The 20,396-nt window shown below is 43.0% G+C and overlaps 1 protein-coding gene across 9 annotated transcripts in view; it reads right to left on the bottom strand.

Annotated features, from left to right (window-relative positions):
• Positions 1 to 20,396, bottom strand: part of LOC118409294 (zinc finger protein basonuclin-2-like) — a 144,377-nt gene that overhangs the window by 101,837 nt on the left and 22,144 nt on the right. For 4 of the 9 annotated variants that reach the window (XM_035810209.1, XM_035810207.1, XM_035810208.1 and 1 more), the window contains exon 2: positions 17,753 to 17,855. In XM_035810209.1, the coding sequence (XP_035666102.1) occupies positions 17,753 to 17,855 (103 nt within the window). Of the gene's footprint in view, positions 1 to 2,269; positions 2,363 to 2,603; positions 2,870 to 17,752; positions 17,856 to 20,396 lie in introns of those variants that run through there. The other 5 variants (XM_035810204.1, XM_035810202.1, XM_035810205.1 and 2 more) reach the window with 3 other exon arrangements.

The following is a 20,396-nucleotide window of genomic DNA, read 5'->3' as shown; positions in this document are numbered from 1 at the left end:
CTAGTACTATATGCTCCTATGTTCGCTTCTGCTACCCGTCTGGGGAACTGTACATTCAAACCTGCTGGTGATGATGTCAGTTAATGAAATAAGTAATGGGTTCTAGAGCACTCGTTAAACCAGGCGACACACAAACAACACAAAGCAGACGAAGGTCATTTCGGGTGTTGGAACACTTGTTCAAACGAGCACTTGAGCCCACTCCTTAATTCGCTCATGTGTAGAGACCAATCAACGCCCTCCTCCAAAATTTGACGTTAAAAATGTCAAAGTTCCCAGTCAGAATACAGTCAAACATGTATTAGGGGCCACCTCTACAGAGGGGCCACCTGTCCATAGTGGCCACTTTTTGTCGGTCCCTTGGGTATTTTATCTACAAGTTGCCACCTCTATACAGAGGCCACCTGTCTATAGTGGCCAAATTTGTCCGGTCCCTTGAGTGGCCACTATAGACAGGTTTGACTGTAGCTGAGAAGCGACTGTCTTTAGTGTATGATAAATGTTGGAGCAAACTACTGTACTATCCAGATGGTACCTAGGCTACTTTCACATGCCCTCCATGACTTGTCCAGATTATCACAGAACCAATTATTGATTAGAGTCCTAAAGCTTTCATCTAAGAATAGTTTCATCCGGTGGCTAAAGCATCAGAGTTCTTTGTTAACTACATTTATCAAGGGAGGGAAAATAACCAATTAGACAGCTTCAAAGAAATTTATCATGTGTATACAAAGAAAGCTAGTACATGTGAGTGAAAGGCTATCAAAGTAAATGAAAACAAGGCATTCAAACAGCTTTTTTAAAGACTTACCTTCTGATCAGTTTATCTTAATAGTACGGTACAGTTTCTAAAATTCAAAAGTAAAACAAAGTATAACGCAGACTTTAAAACCCACTTTCTTGGTTCATCACTGAATGACTAAAATTGAAACAAGGACTTCCAAGCACAATCCTGTTCTGTACCTGTATATGAAAAGAGTGTACTTCTTTTGAGTGTGTTGCCCAATCTAAGTTGCAATCTTTCTTGCTGAGAGCATATCAGGGCATAAAGTCCCCACCTAAGCTAGCAGACAGCAGGTGAATCTAAAAAGCAGGTAAAAACACACATAGAAAATCTAAGAAATTAAAGAATCTGAATATGATAAATACTAAGATGGGCCTGTGACTCATACCTGCAGTATGTATCCCCTGACGTAGTCCTCATACGTCCATCCCAGCCCCTCTACTACATGGTACATAAAGGACTGGTGAACACAGATAATATTAAATAAGGGATGCCTGTGACTCGTACCTGTAGTATGTATCCCCTGACGTAGTCCTCCCACGTCCATCCAAGCCCCTCTACTGACATGGTGCATAAAGGACTGGTGAACACAGATGATAAGGTAGGCCTGAGACTCGTACCTGTAGTATGTATCCCCTGACGTAGTCCTCATACGTCCATCACAGCCCCTCTACTACATGGTGCATAAAGGACTGGTGAAAACAGATAATAAGGTATGCCTGTGAGTCCTACCTTCAGTATGTATCCCCTGACGTAGTCCTCATACGTCCATCCAAGCCCCTCTACTACATGGTACATACATGTAAAGGACTGGTGTACACAGATGATAAGGTAGACATGTGAGTCCTACCTGTAGTATGTATCCCCTGACCTAGTCCTCATACGTCCATCCAAGCCCCTCTACTATATGGTACATAAAGGACTGGTGAACACAGATAATATTAAATAAGGGAGACCCGTGTCTCGTACCTGTAGTATGTATCCCCTGACATAGTCCTCATACGTCCATCCCAGCCCCTCTACTACATGGTACATAAAGGACTGGTGAACACAGGTAAAATTAAATAAGGTAGACCTGAGACTCGTACCTGCAGTATGTAGGTGGTATTTCAAGCCCTGATAGTGCATGTAGGGGAACACATATTAAGGTACGCATGAGACTCATACCTGCAGTATGTATCCCCTGACGTAGTCCTCATGCTTCCATCCCAGTCCCTCTACTACATGGTACATACATGTAAAGGACTGGTAAACACAGATAATAAGGTAGGCCCGTGGCTCGTACCTGCAGTATGTAGGCGGTATTTCGAGCCCTGATAGTGCATGTAGGTGAACACAGGCAATAAGGTAGACCTGAGACTCCTACCTTCAGTATGTATCTCCTGACGTAGTCCTCATACGTCCATCCAAGCCCCTCTACTACATGGTACATTAAGGACTGGCGAACACAGATAATATTAAATAAGGTAGACCTGAGACTCGTACCTGCAGTATGTATCCCCTGACGTAGTCCTCATACGTCCAGCCCAGCCCCTCTACTACATGGTACATAAAGGACTGGTGAACACAGATAATAAGGGAAACTCCTACCTGCAGTATGTATCCCCTGACGTAGTCTTCATACGTCCAGCCCAGTCCATCTACTGACATGGTGCATAAAGGACTGGTGAACACAGATGATAAGGTAGACCTGTGACTCGTACCTGTAGTATGTATCCCCTGACGTAGTCCTCATACATCCACCTCAACCCCCCTACTATATGGTACATACATGTAAAGGACTGGTGTACACGTACTAAGGTAGACCTGTGACTCATACCTGCAGTATGTATCCCCTGACATAGTCTTCATACGTCCAGCCCAGCCCATGCAGAATCTGCATCACCTCCTCCTGCTTGAGCACACTGAAGAGGCGGTCCAGCAGAATCTTCAGCCGGATGGGGGTGGCCTGGGTCCCGTACAGCACCAGGCTCGCGATGTCGAAGACGACATTGGATTGCACGATTTCCGGTTGCGTTGAGGTATAGAGGTGTCGAGTGCTGAGCTTGTCCAGAGCTGAGAGTTTGAAAGGTTCAAGTCTCAGTTCTCAAGTTAGATGAGGATGGCGGTGACGGTGAAGGGAGGAAAAAACGAAAATGAACTCTTTTTGGTCGTCATGCAAACGAGCACAAACCACGGTGAACGAGTAAACATGCAAACAGGCCAACGTTCCCACCAGGTTTGGAATCCGGTCCCGTACGTTGTGAGAAAAACCAGCGGCTCTTTTTCCTGGCTGGCGGAATATTTGGACTTTTCTGAGTGCTGTTGATGATGGCAGAGTCGCCACCAATATCAACAGTGCAAGGCATCCTGGCGGAAACAAGCCCTACTAAAAGGATCTTATCGTCTTTGTTATGACAAAAGTTCCATGCCGTTTTCTAATTGTGCTAAAGAGTTTCTTACATCTGTATGAGGTAAGGAAAATGTCTCATCACAAAACGAAACAAAAAATTTGTGGAGAGGAATGAACTTTATGAATGGCAACTTCTAACTACACACACGAATGTACATACACTGTTACACATTATGTAAGTACCGTAGACACAATTTGTCTTTGGTATTCTAAAGTGTGGTATGATGACAGCATGCAACAAAAGCAATTATAGTGGAACGATGCACATTTGTAAGCTTTGCACATCTAAAGAACTACACACGTACGACAAACAAGCAAGCAACAAATATACATGATAGTGATACTATGTACAGGACACAACAGTTTGGGAAAGTGGTAAAGCATTGACATAATGTATATTACGAATAAAAAAAAAGCTTTCAACATAAGAGCTGAGCTCTACAACCATCTCTAAACTAAAACAGAAGGCAACATAGAGGTCACCTGTACTATCTACATTTTGTTCATAATGTGATGTCATTCCTTGACAAAGACTGGAGTCGATCAGTCGAACATTTAGATAAGTCCGATTTCTTGTGTTTGAAATTAGTTTAGATTTATTCGGATTGACATAAAGCTCTGAAAATACATATTGTATCTCTTGTCAAATGCAGATGTACATGCATGCACAACACATGTACATGACTTGTACTGGTGCCCAAAATATGAATGCTTGTTATACAGAACACCTGGCAAGAAGGTGTTCCAGTATATACATACATTGTACATACATACATGTTTGTATGTTGAACCTTTTGTTCTGTTAGAGACCTTTTAGCCTACTTAGGAAGAAGGGAAGAGTTTTCTTACACTTCAACCAGTCTTACATTTTTTGTATCTAGCAAGAGGACTATGTTACTGCATTGACAAACACGTTTCTGGGAACTGTAGGACTTGGTGGCCAAAACAATTATTCTAGCTACTGCACCTGCCATGCCTAACCTTTGCACCTCTATAGCTAGCTGCAAGTGATTTTTAAAGTGAGGATACTCCTACAGTAGACATACAATACGTCAACGGAATGGCTGTCATTTCATTCTATTTCATTTCATCTCATTTTATTTTTCTAGGGACAAACGTATTACCACTAGGGTGGTTTTCAATGAGCCCTGAATGTATACAGATATGAAGCAAAGGTTCAAATCAACTTACATGCATCAATATGATAAAAATATCTTACAACAAACAAAACCTGTCCAGCAATCACCCCTACAGTACTTGGTGTATGATAGTTCTAGGAAATGATACCCCAAAAAAATGCAGGATGTTTCCGTAGGAAAGAAAAGAAAATCGTCAAGAAATAAATAAAAAAGCTTGTCAAACGTGCAATGCCATGTTTGCAATGTGAAAGTGTTGTATATATGAATATATAAAACCTCTTTGGTATATGTCTAAAATGGGAAAAAAAAAAACTTTCGCCCTTCTGTACTTCTTACTTGTGCCTACACTAGAATTCTAAGGTATATAACAATGATTAGCCTACTCCATTGCAATGGTATATCAAAGAATTATGTAAGCCCTTATTGTTATGTTAACTAGGTTGTTAAGCTTTATCCTATACCTCTCTGTTGTATTTTGTGTAATAGTTGTTGCCATACATTGCATCTTGTACAATTGTCGTGCAATAAAGTTCTTCTTCTATAATATTCAAGCTTTTAATTGATTGGCTGACGACAGAGGAAAGAAAAAAGAATGCAGTCCAGTGGGCCATCGAAAACAGAATGTTTTACCTTCAGAAACATAATCAAACAATGTAGAAAGTTTCATGCAGGGTTGGACAAGTCCACTAGTCCCATTGTCCCGGGCAAGTGAAAGTGCTGTTCGGGCAAGTGCATGACCTACCCTACTTGCCCGATCGAGATTTTTCTGTTGAGTGAGATTTTATACTTCTTACCCTTAACAGTCATGACATCAAGCAATGGTCAACATTGAAAAATATAGGCAATTATAAGAATTCCATTGCTGGAATTGAAAATGCATATAGAAGTGACAGTCATTTGAATTTTGGGAAAGTGAAAAGTTGGTTTGGGCAAGTAAATTTTTTATGTGCTTGCCCGATAGGACAAGTTAACGTTAATCTTAGAAAACTTGTCCAACCCTGAGATGTATGGCCACTACTCATGTTCTAGTAGAAAAAACCCTGTCATCTGTCCCTTTAAATTTCCACTCCATCTTCCTCTTCCCTTTATCTTTGTTTGCCCAACTGTCCATCTGTGCACTGGACATTGTAGGGGGCCCAAATAATGACTTTGGAACATTTTATGACACCAGAAAAGCCATTTCAGAGGCTGACCATTAGTAGGGATACCAGGGGAGACATCCGGGCAGGAATGGGATGTCCACCCCCGGCTCTGGGGCAAAGGTGGGCCTTTATTACTCCACAACTAGCCGCCGCAGGATTAAATCCGGACAGATGGGAAATTGGGAACCTGCTTTCGGCTGGACAACACTAATGAAACGTTGCACGGTGACCACAACAAGTCATGATTGTGTTGTGGTCCGTCTCTACACAGATGTAGTGCTCAAAATACCCACACGGCAACCTGGGTCAACATACAGGACCCGGTATGCACCATATTACATATAATATCTCAGTGTTTAGAAAGATATTAGAATGTGTGTCATATTAGAATGCACTTGTTTAAGAATTTGACGATGGAATGGCTTCAAGAGTTCTTCACAAGTGAAGACATGGTCGACCAATCCTGACCCTTAGGAGGTTGATCAAGGAGGATGTTGGTCTCCAAGACAGGAGCCTCATGTCTGTCATGAGCAACAGAGTCATCTGGGGGGACTTCATAGCGTCACCGGATAGATGACTGAACTGACTGAACTTGTAATTTGGGTTGAGTGAAATTAGTTTTTTCTGACATTCTACTTCAGGGCTCGAAATACCACCTACATATGCAGGTTAGTGCAGGTAAAATGTGCAGGTATTTCTGGTGTCTACCTGAACCTAACCTACACTGGTCCATGTACTGGGTTTTCTACATGAATGTCCTATGATATAGGTGTATGTGAATTGTTATTAGCTGCATTGACTGTTACCACCTATTAAGTATTAAAGAAAAAATAGCAATGGTTCAACTTTAATATGATCCATATTTCCTAAATCCAGAGTGGTGTAGGTATGCAGAAAAAAGGATTTCGAGCCCTGTTACTTTATTCTATACTTATATGGTGCATCCCAATTTTCTTTTTTTTGGTAGGGTGTACCAGTGAACCTGATCCCAACAATGAATCTCAAGCCCTGACATCGCTCACCACATTGGCAGAGAGCTCCAGTAGAGTTTATCAGTAGTGCCCACCCTTCCTAGGGCAGGCCTAGGTCATGTTCCCATGGTACAGCAGGAAGGAAACACAAACAACTGCACCAAGTCCTCCTGTACACTGAGCCAATGTTATACAATGTAACTGTCTGGGCTCAAGTTCATTTATTAGAATTAGAGGTGCAACGTAGCCTCCATAGCAGGCTCTCTGGGCCCCTTTTCCATCTTTATCGGGCTCATAATACACTTTTACTGGCGTTTTCTTTTTGTAATGGGTTGCTTGTACTGCCAGTCCATAGTACAAGCAACCCAGTACAAAAAGAAAAGGCCAGCAAAAGTGTATTATGAGCCAAAAAAAGATGGAAAAAAGGCCCAAAGAGATTGTTATGGATTAGGTGTATTCACCTTTATCTGTGGGGTAACCTATATCCATTGTTATCAAAAACGAAATATCTAGGGATATCAAAAGTTCATGGACGATGGTTCCAAAACCGCAATATTTTGACAATATAGCATTGCTGGTGCACCTCCACAGAAATAATTTTAGGGGCACAAATCGAAATAAGGTAAAATGTCAACAAAAGCCTTGTGCACTATCATTAGTTCACTTGCAATTGGACGAAGGGCACAAATTTGCAATAAACATATCAGATTCTATACTTCTCTCTCTCTCTCTCTCTCTCACTCTCTCTCTCAACAACCGGAAAAGCATTAGGGTCTTTAAACATAAAGTATGGGCCTGCAGGAGGTGTACTACATACCACAGAGATGCTAGAAGACAAAAAGAGTTATTCCATGTTATAACACACCCCATGTATATGAAGTTCACACACAAACATATACTTTTATGATACAGCCCTAAAATCATAACCCTCCGACCCAGGTAAAACATCATCAAATTGAGGCTCATTGTTGATAAAAGTGAAGCATAATTAACTACTTAACAGTTTGCTGTTTGTTCATTATTTTGTTTGCTTATTTATTTATTTACTTAACACGAATTACAGTATAAAGATTGAAACATGCCACTGGTCTTTTTTTCTGGTTAAACAATTAGCTACATCATCAGTTAGTTGTAAAACAGCAATGAAAAAGAAGTGAAGTATTCGGAGTATAACGAACAAACGACCCGCTTGTTTGTTTGTTTGTTTGTTTATTAATTTGGACGCTAAAAATAAAAATTGAGACATTCCACTGGTCTATTCTTAACATTTCCTAAGACTCTCTTGCCTCGTGTTAATAAATGTAGTTTCAAATATAGTATTTACTTATTAATGTCACTGTTGCATATTCAATTCTTCATTAATTGTAAACTATCATTCTGATTATTATTATTTAAAAAAAGAGCAACCTTAGCCAGTACAGAAGTACCCATCGCAAGCAGAAGGTGTCCTATTGGGCTATTGGGTTGGCTCAGCTAGCTGGGACAGATGGAATTTGTATAACGCACGCGTACCGCCACAAAGCGATGACCCTGGCTTTTCAGAGCCCGGGACCCGAGGTGGACCTGAGGTTGGCAGTGTTTGGTTAGGAGACTACAGTCGTGCCCCCTGCCTGAGGTTGGCAGTGTTTGGTTAGGAGACTACAGTCGTGCCCCCTGCCTGAGGTTGGCAGTGTTTGGTTAGGAGACTACAGTCGTGCCCCCTGCCTGAGGTTGGCAGTGTTTGGTTAGGAGACTACAGTCGTGCCCCCTGCCTGAGGTTGGCAGTGTTTGGTTAGGAGACTACAGTCGTGCCCCCTGCCTGAGGTTGGCAGTGTTTGGTTAGGAGACTACAGTCGTGCCCCCTGCCTGAGGTTGGCAGTGTTTGGTTAGGAGACTACAGTCTGCCCCCTGCCTGAGGTTGGCAGTGTTTGGTTAGGAGACTACAGTCGTGCCCCCTGCCTGAGGTTGGCAGTGTTTGGTTAGGAGACTACAGTCGTGCCCCCTGCCAGAGGTTGGCAGTGTTTGGTTAGGAGACTACAGTCGGTGCCCCCTGCCTGAGGTTGGCAGTGTTTGGTTAGGAGACTACAGTCGTGCCCCCTGCCAGAGGTTGGCAGTGTTTGGTTAGGAGACTACAGTCGTGCCCCCTGCCAGAGGTTGGCAGTGTTTGGTTAGGAGACTACAGTCGTGCCCCCTGCCAGAGGTTGGCAGTGTTTGGTTAGGAGACTACAGTCGTGCCCCCTGCCTGAGGTTGGCAGTGTTTGGTTAGGAGACTACAGTCGTGCCCCCTGCCAGAGGTTGGCAGTGTTTGGTTAGGAGACTACAGTCGTGCCCCCTGCCTGAGGTTGGCAGTGTTTGGTTAGGAGACTACAGTCGTGCCCCCTGCCTGAGGTTGGCAGTGTTTGGTTAGGAGACTACAGTCGTGCCCCCTGCCTGTTGTGGGAGCTGTGGGGAGCACTGCAGTACTGCTGAACACAAACAGCTCTTTTCCATACACTCGTTTATAGGCCTAGGAAATAAAATGTTGTGTTTCCTGTTTCAGTCCTGAAAAAAAAGGGTCGGTATAGGAAGGGATTATCTTCTTTTTTTTCTACTTGTGATACAATGCAGTTTATCGAAGTAAAACAGAAATGCATGGGGATATTTTTGACGTTAAACTTCAATTTTGGCATATTAAATGGTTACGAATTACATAGGACAAGCAGTTTTTTACTTGAAAAGGAAGTATGGTGAATAAAATTCTAACTGAAAACTCCACTGCCCACCCCCCAAAAAAGGCTAGGGTGGGTGTGGGCACCAAGCAGGTCTTTCTTGGGTAGGTTAGAAAACAGGAAACACAACATTTTTCATTAGGCCTTATAAACTAGCTTGTGTAGGCCCAATTTCTTTAGCCTGGTATCCAGCCGTAATTTAGCTCCCGAGTCTCTTCTCTCCTCTTTGCAATTAGAGACTCGGGAGCTATATTACGGCTGGATACCAGGCTACAATTTCTTTGGGAGCATGTTGGCCCTGGAGCCGAGGAGCTGGCCTGTGCAAGCCCTGGAAACAGTCTGGCTAAGGGTCTAATTCAGAGCGGGCTGTGGTAAAATTTCCTTGGGGGCATGTTGGCCTTCGAGCCGAGGAGCTGGCCTGTGCAGGCCCTGGAACAGTCTGGTACCCAGGCTAATCAGATGGCTGCAGACTGTGCGGTGGCAGGGGAAGCTTCCCTGGCCTGTGCAGGCCCTGGAAACAGTCTAGTACCCAGGCTAATCAGATGGCTGCAGACTGTGCGGTGGCAGGGGAAGCTTCGGCCTGTGCAAGCCCTGGAAACAGTCTGGTATCCAGTCTAATCAGATGGCTGCAGACTGTGTGGTGGCAGGGGAAACTTCCCTGGCCTGTGCAGGCCCTGGAAACAGTCTGGTACCCAGGCTAATCAGATGGCTGCAGACTGTGCGGTGGCAGGGGAAATCAGAGACACTTCTGCCGCAGGCACCTGCCACGTTAACCTGGGTCCTCCCCTGCTCTTGACCTTCATAACCCACTTAAAAACAATCTGCATTTCAAAAGACGGATTACGAAATTCGTGGCATAGTTTTGATCATGACGGAATAGTTTTGATCATGACGGATCTGTTTCAAACCTTTCTTGTACTAGAACTACTCAGATTATCAACCTTGAACAGCATGGGTGATCACAGGGGACATCTAATGAGCTGCGGATTGGAAATTATTACAGCCACTTAACTGCTAAGCAGCAACTGGAGACCTGGCCCAATCAAACCCTATAAAACATGTGTTTCACTTCTAACAAGGAGAGATGGACAGCACTAAGTAACCTGCTGCAATCACCACAAGTTGCAGTCAGTCTTGCTCACAGAACTGTCTAGCATGGCACTGATTAGCAAGAGGGCCTGGGAGAAACTGCAGAAGCGCACTTGCCCTAGGAGGACGACCCCTACCCCGGGGAACCTAACCCCTACCCAGGGGAGGGCACCCTTGAACATGGTGGCTGCCAGCACAACTGTGACAATGACCTCTAGGTCCTCCCCATGTGAGCATGGGAAAACATGGCCTACAGGCATGTAAGAGTGGAAGCCAGCTCAACAGCAGGCCCACCATACTCTACTACAATGTGCTCCACAGGTGGCAAACAGCCTTACAAAATGTGACTTATACAACAGAAAATTGGAAGAACATTGAGTCAGCACTACCAGTATGTTTGGGAAAACTCTAAAACGTGACTGTATATAAAACTATCAAAATTACAGGTGGCAAAAAAAGCCTTGCAGAATATGACTTATACAACGGAAAATTGGAAGAACATTGAGTCAGTGTTACCAGTATGTTTGGGAAAACTCTAAAACGTGACTGAATCAAATCTACAGGTGGCAAAAAAGCCAAGCAGAATATGACTTATACAACAGAAAATTGGAAGGACATTGAGTCAGCGCTACCAGTATGTTCAGGAAACTCTTAAATGTGTCCGTATAAAAAACTATCAAAACTACAGGTGGCAAAAAAGGCCTTCCAGAATGTGACTTATACAATGGAAAATTGTCAAAACATTGCCAACTGTCTTTTTTATAAGGATTTTAGTCTCAAAAGTATCTAGAAAGATCAATCAAAAGAGAAAATAAATAGTCAAAACGTTTTCTAACTTCTTAAGTGCAAGATTGGCAAACTTGTCATTTTTGATGGTGTTCACTTACAAAACTTTAACTTCATTTAGGTTGTAACAAAACAATACACTGTGGACACTAGGCAGCGAGGCTATAAAACTTTGCTTGGGTTCATTCAGGAAAAGGTACATAAGATGTGCTATAACAATTTTATAATAAGTACAGGTACTGGTACAGGTAAGTATTAGCCTGCCTTCGAGAAGTAATAGTCTTGGGAATGAAACTGGCAGCACTGTTCTCACCTTTCTGTAGCAAAGAGACAGCGAGCTAACACAATTATAGCCGTGTCCCTAAAACACGGGGTCATCTGCATTCAGACCGGTCGCGCCGTGTCTTACTTAGTTGGAAAATCATTATTTAATTTGGTACAAATAATTCATGAAGTGCTGGGGGGATCGCGCCTCCCCCCAGACGAACGGGACTGATTGAAAGGTGGATAGATAGGGGCAGAGATTGATCAGTCGTGCTATCAATATTTACACAAATAAGGGGGTGAGATGTCTGGCCTAGGAATCACCTCCCCATGCCAGACAATTACTGACCAAGGTCCTATCTACGGTGCACTATAAAACTGTACATGAAGGGACGATTATTTTGTGTAGATGTTGGGCTCGTTAAAGAAGATACATCTAATTTTTTTACATCAGACCCTTAGATACACATTTGGCAACCCTCAAACAGACAATTGACATATCTTTTGGGCACTGACCTTAACCATGCCAAGACATTTAGCACCAAGTTTGTACTGGGGATGGGGTTATACAGATGGGAGAGGTTTAAGTCATGGGATGGAGTCTCACTTTTTATATTCAATACACTTTTGTCCTTGAATTGAATGTTTAGCAATGGATGTAATACATTACAATAGAGTTACTGTCGCAAAGCCTTAAGTAAAGGCATTTCTTTACAATGTATAGAAGATAACTTCAAAGTGCTTTAAACTTTAGAGTATCAGTAATATTACTGGGTGCCACAGCATTAAGGGCCACTATTTTTGGAGAGCTACATTTGTACACAATTTTTTTTTTTTTATATGTGGAATAAAAACATTTTACAATACAGTCAAACCTGACTCCAAGTGACAACCAGTAAATATGGACCACATAGCCATTGTGTGTCTACTTGTTGGTAATGTCTTTTACTAGTTTTAGATACTTTTCTCCATTTCATTAGTTACCACCTGTCCACATATGTAGGGGAGGTCCGGAGTGGTCTTTTTGGGCAATTTTGACACAGTATCATCTGTATGTGTTATGCCTATATGTATGGTTTATTGAGTACTCACACAATCTGTACATGTATGTCTTGCATAGTGTCATAGTCTGGACAGACTGACTGAAGGTATGTAGTATATAGTATAGTACACAATCTGACGACAATGTCTTAATTTTGGCTTAACAACATTTTTTCGTCAGTGCCTGGTTTGTTTGACAGACAGCCCTTCCCAATACAGCCCCTCCACTGTTGACCACTTGTTACCCAAGACCAGCTGGTACCTCAACAACTTCTAAATATTTACTGCTTCTAAAACAACATTGACAGAAACAGAGCAGCGGAACATGCTAAAACCAGCAACAAGCTCTGGCATAGTGCGGCACTGATTCTGCAGTGGGCTAGAGTTACTTTAGTTTGTAAGTCTTATCATTTGTGGTTATGGGTGGGTACTGGTACAGAAAATTCAGGTAAAGGTACAGTACAGGTCTGGACCTGAACCTAGACCTAATTGTTGGTGACAACTTTTGAATGGGCAATACTCAAAACAATGGTCCATCTGGCTACAAAGGGATCTGTTTGGTGGAGTAGTCTATGTTCATGTGCACGTATTGTAAACAACACTACCTGCCTCTGATGGCTAAGACCAAGATCGACTGTAGAAACTTGGTAAAAAGATCTGTCAACTCTTCTCTACTTCTCTTCACCTTCTTTTCTCTACTTCTTTTGTTCTTTTCTTGTACAAGTAAGCCCCAAACATGTGAATGCCTGCCACCGTAGTGCTAGTATACATGTAATCTAATGATTTTCTACTCGGTTCCTCAGATAATTTTGTCCATTGTTGCATTACGAATCCTGTCTATAGTGGCCACCTATTCACATAAAGCAGATCATATCTATCCCGAGTGGTCTTCTTGGGCAGTTTAGACTGTTCTTTTCTTTTCTGCCTCACAAAATTACTTCTAGTTCTGTTATCGGGAGCACGACTAGTATTATCTACGAACTGTGAAAGAATGGCATTTGGTTTTTAAGTGGGTTGGATTGGCCCTAAATGTGCCGTTTTAGACGTCTTATTATTTTCCGGGGAAAAACGGTTCATTTAAAAGCCATTCTGCTTGAGTTGTTCCCTCCTAACCACTCATCTTAGTACTTGTCGTCTGGCAAACCAGCAAAGGTGCATCTACAAATGTAACTAAGTCTGGAGTTAATTGCTTGTGCATGCCACCTCTGGCAACATCTTGATTTTAGGGGTGTCTGTAATGAACAGACGTGTCGGACACATCTGCGCTTTGTCCCACTATCTGACGAAATCTCAAATTGAAAACGAACTGTATCTACGAAGCAACTTACTCCCCCCCATTACCGTCCAGTAGTGATAACTTGCCCGGCTAACGATCTAATTGTTAAGCACCGGCCCAATCAACATGACGGGTGTCAAACACGTTAACGGAGCAACATCCACAACTACAGAGGGATGCCGTAAACGCAGCTCTAACTACCCCTAATAGGCAGTAATGTACTGCTAGTGTGTTGCCTTTGGGAGGAAATCGCGGATAAACCGTGTGGTAATAGACAGGACATGAGGTCTTAGGCTTTATAGGCCATTACAGCACTAGTGATCACTGCCTTTGTAACGGTAACAGTCGGAGATGAAACCTTCTGAGTCTAACACAAGAGAGAGAACTTTCCGAACAGTTACATCACGATAGACGCAACCAACAATATGAAGAAGCCTTCAAGGCACATCAGAGCAGTTACATGTACATGGCAAACCCCCCTTCTTCCAATAGAGGCTTTACAATGTCATGTTATGTTTTGTTGCCTTTCAAAATCATAATGACAAGATATATCATGCATTACATTCCACTTGTAAATCAAAAGCGTTTCATGAAGGTTTGTCTAACTTATAGTTGAAGGTTTTTCCATGTTGAGGGCTTGTCCATTTTGTTATATGATTGTCCACATTGTTGAACGATTGTCTATATTGTTATTGGCCTGTCGATATTGTTCCCGGGTTGTCTTTATTGTTCGTTTGTCTAGATTGTTACAGGTCTGTCCAAATTAATGTAGGTTTGTCCATAATATTGAAAGTTTGCCCAAATTATCATAGGTTTGTCCATATCATTGGACAGTTTGTCTTTAAATTGTATAACATAGTTGGATCATGTTTAAACTACGACTGCACATACTGGAAATCTTGAAACATTCAATTTGGTAGTTACTAGTAACTCTCTACCATGAAGTTATGGCAGTATTATAGCTGTACTAAAGGATTGCTGCAATTACAAACTTTAAAGCACTGTGGAAACCTCTAACTTTGCTCCTTCTACAGTGAAATGACGTCCATGCAGAACTAAATAAATTTACAGTTACTGTTCATAAACAGCAGGTGATCAAGAATATATATCTAAGTTTAAGATTCATGCCATATACAATACAAATTCTACACTCAAAGACTATCTCAGTTCAGTTCAGTTCAGTTTTAAGACTATCTACTGTACATATAGTAGGGCTAAGGTTAATGCAAAGTCTTGTTACAAGGGTAAGTGACTGATCCTGAAGTAAGAAGTCTATCATGATGTCATTTTAAGCTTTGGACAGGTATATGGGCACACTGCTATTAGTAATAGTAGTATTTGTTTTCCACAGTTCAATTCACTATTGCAGTACTTGGGTTTACTGTTTGTGTTTTACCGCATCATTGCTTAGAACTATACCTTAATATGCCACCAATGATCATGTATCTAACTTGTTTACACGCAGCATTCAATTTTAGTTAAAAATGTACGTTGTACAGTGGTTTGTCCTAAACAAAGCAGCAAAGCATCTACATTCATTTTCATGTAAAGCATTTAGATTTTGCTTCTCAAATCAACCTTCTGTTAGGGATACTCACTTTTAGTTCTGTTACAACAAAAATACAAACAAAAAAGCCATTAACATTGGTCAATTTGATTTTACAGAACATGGGAGTTAGTTTCAAAGGTAATTAAGAGTTTCCTTATTTCAAAGCCTGCCATGTTAAGATCAGAACCACTATAATATCATAATTCATAGAAAGAACACATTTGGATTGAATTAAAACTTGATTTGAGATACAATGGATTTGTCTGTGCTTCAGTACATGCCTAGAGACGACAAGGATAGTAATGTATAACATATCCCAGATATCTATACTGTTTGGGCTCCCAGATACGTTGGTTTTGCTGGTGACCTTGTACCAGATTTATCCTCCGGAAACCTGTCACTTGCAATTCATTTTCATTTTGCATAACACTACAGATAAAAAGCATTTCAGACAGTCTATTAATCATTGAAAAGACAGTGCACAATCCTGCTAATATCAAACTACATGTATCAGTTTAACATTTCCACGTGAAGTCGTTTCTGACTTGCATCAAGACGTCTATCCTACACAAACAGCACTATTGGTGGTTTCTGCACCGAGATCGGCCTAGATTTTGAGTATTGTATCATCCTATCCTTGGTACAAAGCTTTCAATTTCTCTACTACTAGTCTTATACATGTGTATTACTTGGTGTTTTTTTTTAACAAGTCCCACACAAATCCGTTCACAATTTTCTACCTTACTCAGATTAATGTACGCTGGGATCACGACTGGATTAGACCATCAAGACTACAAAGTTAATTTTCTCCAAACAAAGTTACATGTGTATCACTAAGTTTACATTTCTTTGATCAGTCTGACTTAAATCCAGTAAAATAATCAGCTGATTCTGCGCAAGATTTTAAGTATAAGACCATCTCCTGGTTTAAAAAGCTCTTAATTTCTCTCCTTACATGTGTATCACTTTACAATCGTTCGATCAGTCTGTCTTGAATCTAGTCTGCAATGTTCTACCCTACAAACACAAAAATTAAGTGACCCTGCACCAACTTAAAGACCATCTTCAGAATCTGCTTTTTACAAAGCTCTTAATTTCCCTCATTACATGACTTGTGTATCACTTTACAATCGTTCGATCAGTCTGACTTGAATCCAGTCAGCAATTTTCTACCCTACACACACAAAAATCAGCTGATCCTGCACCAGATTTGGAGTATAAGACCATCTTCTGTTTTTTACAGAGCTCTTAATTTATCTCCTTACATGTGTATCAGTTTACCGGTAAGCCGAGAGTAGCTTGGACTTTTTGTGATCGGCGATCAATTATAACGTGGCCTACTTTAACTGTGCAGCAAAATCAGTGCCTTCTTGTTTACGCCTGGTAAATGTTTTTGACGACAAACGGGCACCAGTGGTCAGTCGACGCGAGAAAGGAAAATCAGCCAATACCCCCATAAACACCGCTGTGCAGATTCAATAGGTTGTTGGAAAAAGTAGAAATTTGCCAATCACACTGAAGAATATGACAGACAGACAGAGGAGTTAGCTGACCAGAGTACCTTTTGCAATGTCACCCTTCCAATGGCCTGACTCTTCTGTAGCCCTCAGGCAGATTGTTCAGACACACAATGTTTTTGCAGAATTCTACTATACATATACCGCATATCCCGACATTTAGTATCTTTGAATTCTTCTCACACCAGCTGGTAGCCTTGCAATTAATAACAGTCTTTGTGATAACATAGTCTTGTTAAAATGCAGCAAGATTGTAACACACACCTAATGATCACTGCCTCTCGCATCAGTAACTTTTTAAAAATAGTTTGAGGTTGATTTTTGGCTAAATTGGTGACATTTAGACCTTTTATGATGTTTATACTTGAAGCAATTTTATTACTGACAAATGCTCCGTGATCATTAACGCAATTCAGGTAATACTGAGTTTATCTATGGTATCTGCTATGTCGTTGCAAATAAAATCTGAATCTGAAGGCCTAGTCGAGGCTGGTTATGCAGGCTGTTACTGTTACTACCAGCACAAAATGTTCAGCTGAACTGTAACGTACATCACAAGTAAGTCTTAACAAGTTTCAGTTCCAACACAGGCGCTAACAGCACAACACGAAGGACCATACCTGGGAACAAAACTGACCAGAAAATCACACCCCGCTACAACTTGCACAAGTCTATCACGACTCTAATGGTCAAAAACAGACAGGCTACCCGGGCCCCATTAATGTCTCGCTGACGAGCCCCGGCGTACCTTCGGGACCGCAATTACTTTTTTAAAGTACCTGCATCGCTCTTCATTATTAATTACACACAGGCCGATCATCAAGAAACTTTTGATCAATTAGAGAAAGTAGGGACAGAGCGCGACAGAACGGGGTTAAAACTCGGGCGATACACACGGATCGAACAGAAAAGGGATCAAAGGGGTAATGAGCCGTGATGGGAACATTATTGCATGCAGTGTCCAGCTATTACATCGGGTAATGTGCAGCGATATTCACCACGAGGGCAACATACATGTACAGGCGAGCGGCGGCTAGACTTCAGGCAGGCACACACACACACGTTCTGTTCTAAGACACACCAGGAGTTAGGAAAAGGAAAAAGTGGTACGTTACCGTGCGCCACCCATCCGTGTTTGCAGGTCTCACATGTGCGCAGCTGAGTCTTCCCCGGCGAGAAGCACTCACACTGGCAGTTGGGCAGCGTGCAGCGTATGGCCTGAAACATCATGGTGGGAGACAACGACAGTTAGAGCTCCGCCTCGGCTAGAGAAGGCCAACAACAGCGCAACGACAGAACCGGTCAGGACTGGACGCTACGCGGGTGCGAGAGAGCGGTGCCCGTGGTCCGTCCGGAGCGGGTGATAGCCCGTTGCCATCTGGGGTATGCGAGCCGCGTTCCTCTGCGTTAAGTGACGTTACGGGTAATCATAATTGCAGAATGTTCCACATGACATTGCATGACAAACAGTATGCCTGCCATCAATGGGAATGACCATCAGTATTGCTGGGAGCGATGTTAACGCTGGCTGGCGCTCGGGGGAGGAGCTTGCAGGGTCCAGCCCATTAACCCGGCCCTAATCCCCTGTTAAATGGCACTGCCCAAATGGAGGAGACTCGATCGCCCCGCATGAATACGACGGTGTCACAGACATCTGCCATGCCCGGAGCAAGGCGGAGGCGTCCTATGGAGATGAGGGGATGAATAAAATGTGCAGCTCTGGACTCCCCGTGTCAACAATATCCACCCTTGACACCAGAGGTCCCCGCTCTCATATGAAGCTCACGGCATTATTGGACTTATTCAATGCCACATTATGACACGGCGGCCGCCCGGGACAAAATTGCCTTCCTCGAGACGCGGCGCCACGCGAACCCCATTTGCGCGGAGCGTCGGGTTTTTGTATTCAGTGCCGTGGGCAAGGGGATGAGCCGAATGCAGTGGGCACTCGATAACCAACATCATCATCGCCCGGCCTGTAATGGGTACTATGTATAGCCGGAAAGGGCACAGTGGCAGGCTCGAAGGTGACACACTGATTTCACAGGAACCGGTGTGATAAGGTGCCACATTTTTCATCTGACCGAGCCCTGGACACTCGCCCCCACCACACCACACCGGACAGGGGCTATCTCAAGATTAACATTTTTTGTCAGTCCCACTCAATTGTTTGGGAGCCTGTTTTGTTGATTTGTGTTATTAAATCTGTCATTTTATGCTTATAACAATGCATTTCCATCACTGTCAGGTCATGGGGATCAGATTTTTTTGAAGGATGGGGTGAATTTTTTTAACAAGCAAATTTCTGTCCCGGGACAGAGAGATGGGTATTGGAGCCAACCCTCTACTGTACACATGAAGACACTCACACATATACTGACCAGACAGTACACCCACATTAACACCTGCATAAACCACTCTCTCTCCCCAGAGTCATTACTCAGAATACTGTCCTGCTAGCGGCTAGTCTGCTTTTATTGCCAGGACAAGCATACCTAATGAATTTGGGGGCAGATCCATATTCACCCCTCGCCCGAGCCGGCCCGCGCGCGGTGACGGGATGTATGTCATCCCCACCATAAAATGCCAGGTCACTCCCCGAGGTCCCTGCCTGTGTCATACCCAAATGATTTGATTCAATTGGCCATGCTTTATGGGTCCTGGATGATGCCGCAGCCGGGCTACTGTACGTGGGCTGTGTAGGAGTGTTTGAATAGCCACATGCAGGTGATAGAGTGTCTGTAAGCTATCAGTGCACACGGTGACCTTTCCTGCCGGGAGCAGACCCTCCCAGAGGACTGGTGACATCCATACGTCACCACGCTGGTCAGGCAGGCCCAGTAATACTCTCCACCGACCCTTATCTCACGGCGGCAGCACAGCCTTCAATATGTCTTTTCACTGCGGGGAGATATGCCAAATTATCTGTAAACTGTCGGCGCAGGATAATCAAATTTGCTATTTGTGGCCGGGTAACGGCTCGGCGCGGGGTTGTGCGTACGGGGGCAGGTGCCAGGACGGGACCGCGGAGATCTAGACCGGGGACGTGTAAATAAACAGGGCCTGGTCGGGGGGAGATTGCCGTTATCTGGCCCAGTTTCGGCCGCCGCTGCCGCCTGTCCTTTCATGCCACATCCTTATCTCTGTACCTCTTACTTCAGCGAAACTAATACTCTTCCTCATTAGGACTTATCCCAGTGGCGGGGAAGGAAATGGCATATTTCAAGGCAATTTTGTCCGTGTTAGACAGCGTTCTAACGCGCAGGTAACGCCCCGACTGTGTCCACGAACACTCGGACCATTATGGTCTGTTTCCTATTGGAAGAATCCTCTCCAAATTCAAAAACTAAAAGGCTTATGGTAATGTAGGCAAATTAGCATGAGTATGGGTACTATGCAGCACCATATAATCTACTGCAAACAAGTACCTGTGATTTACATAATTGCTGAACAAACCATTTGCCTGTCTACATGTACGTACAACCTGTTCGTCAGAGACATTTTTACTGTACATGTACCGATACAAGTGTAAATGTTAAGATACTACCGTAACCAAGGGGTTACAACTCCAAAGGAAATTGACAAAGGTGCAGGTAAAGTAGACAAGATTTAATTTTGATAAACAACGTCATACATGTAGGGACCACCTCTACAAAAGGACTACCCTTGGCAACGTGAGCACATTTTGGTGGTACCTTAGATAATTTTTCCCATAGATACAAGCATGAGGAATTCTGTCCATAGTCCACACAGACCAAA

The sequence above is a fragment of the Branchiostoma floridae genome, chromosome 2 (genome assembly GCF_000003815.2).
Source record: "Branchiostoma floridae strain S238N-H82 chromosome 2, Bfl_VNyyK, whole genome shotgun sequence".
NCBI lineage: Eukaryota > Metazoa > Chordata > Leptocardii > Amphioxiformes > Branchiostomatidae > Branchiostoma > Branchiostoma floridae.
The sequence above is the reverse complement of the archived record's forward strand: the minus strand, read 5'-3'. Positions and strand labels throughout refer to the sequence as shown.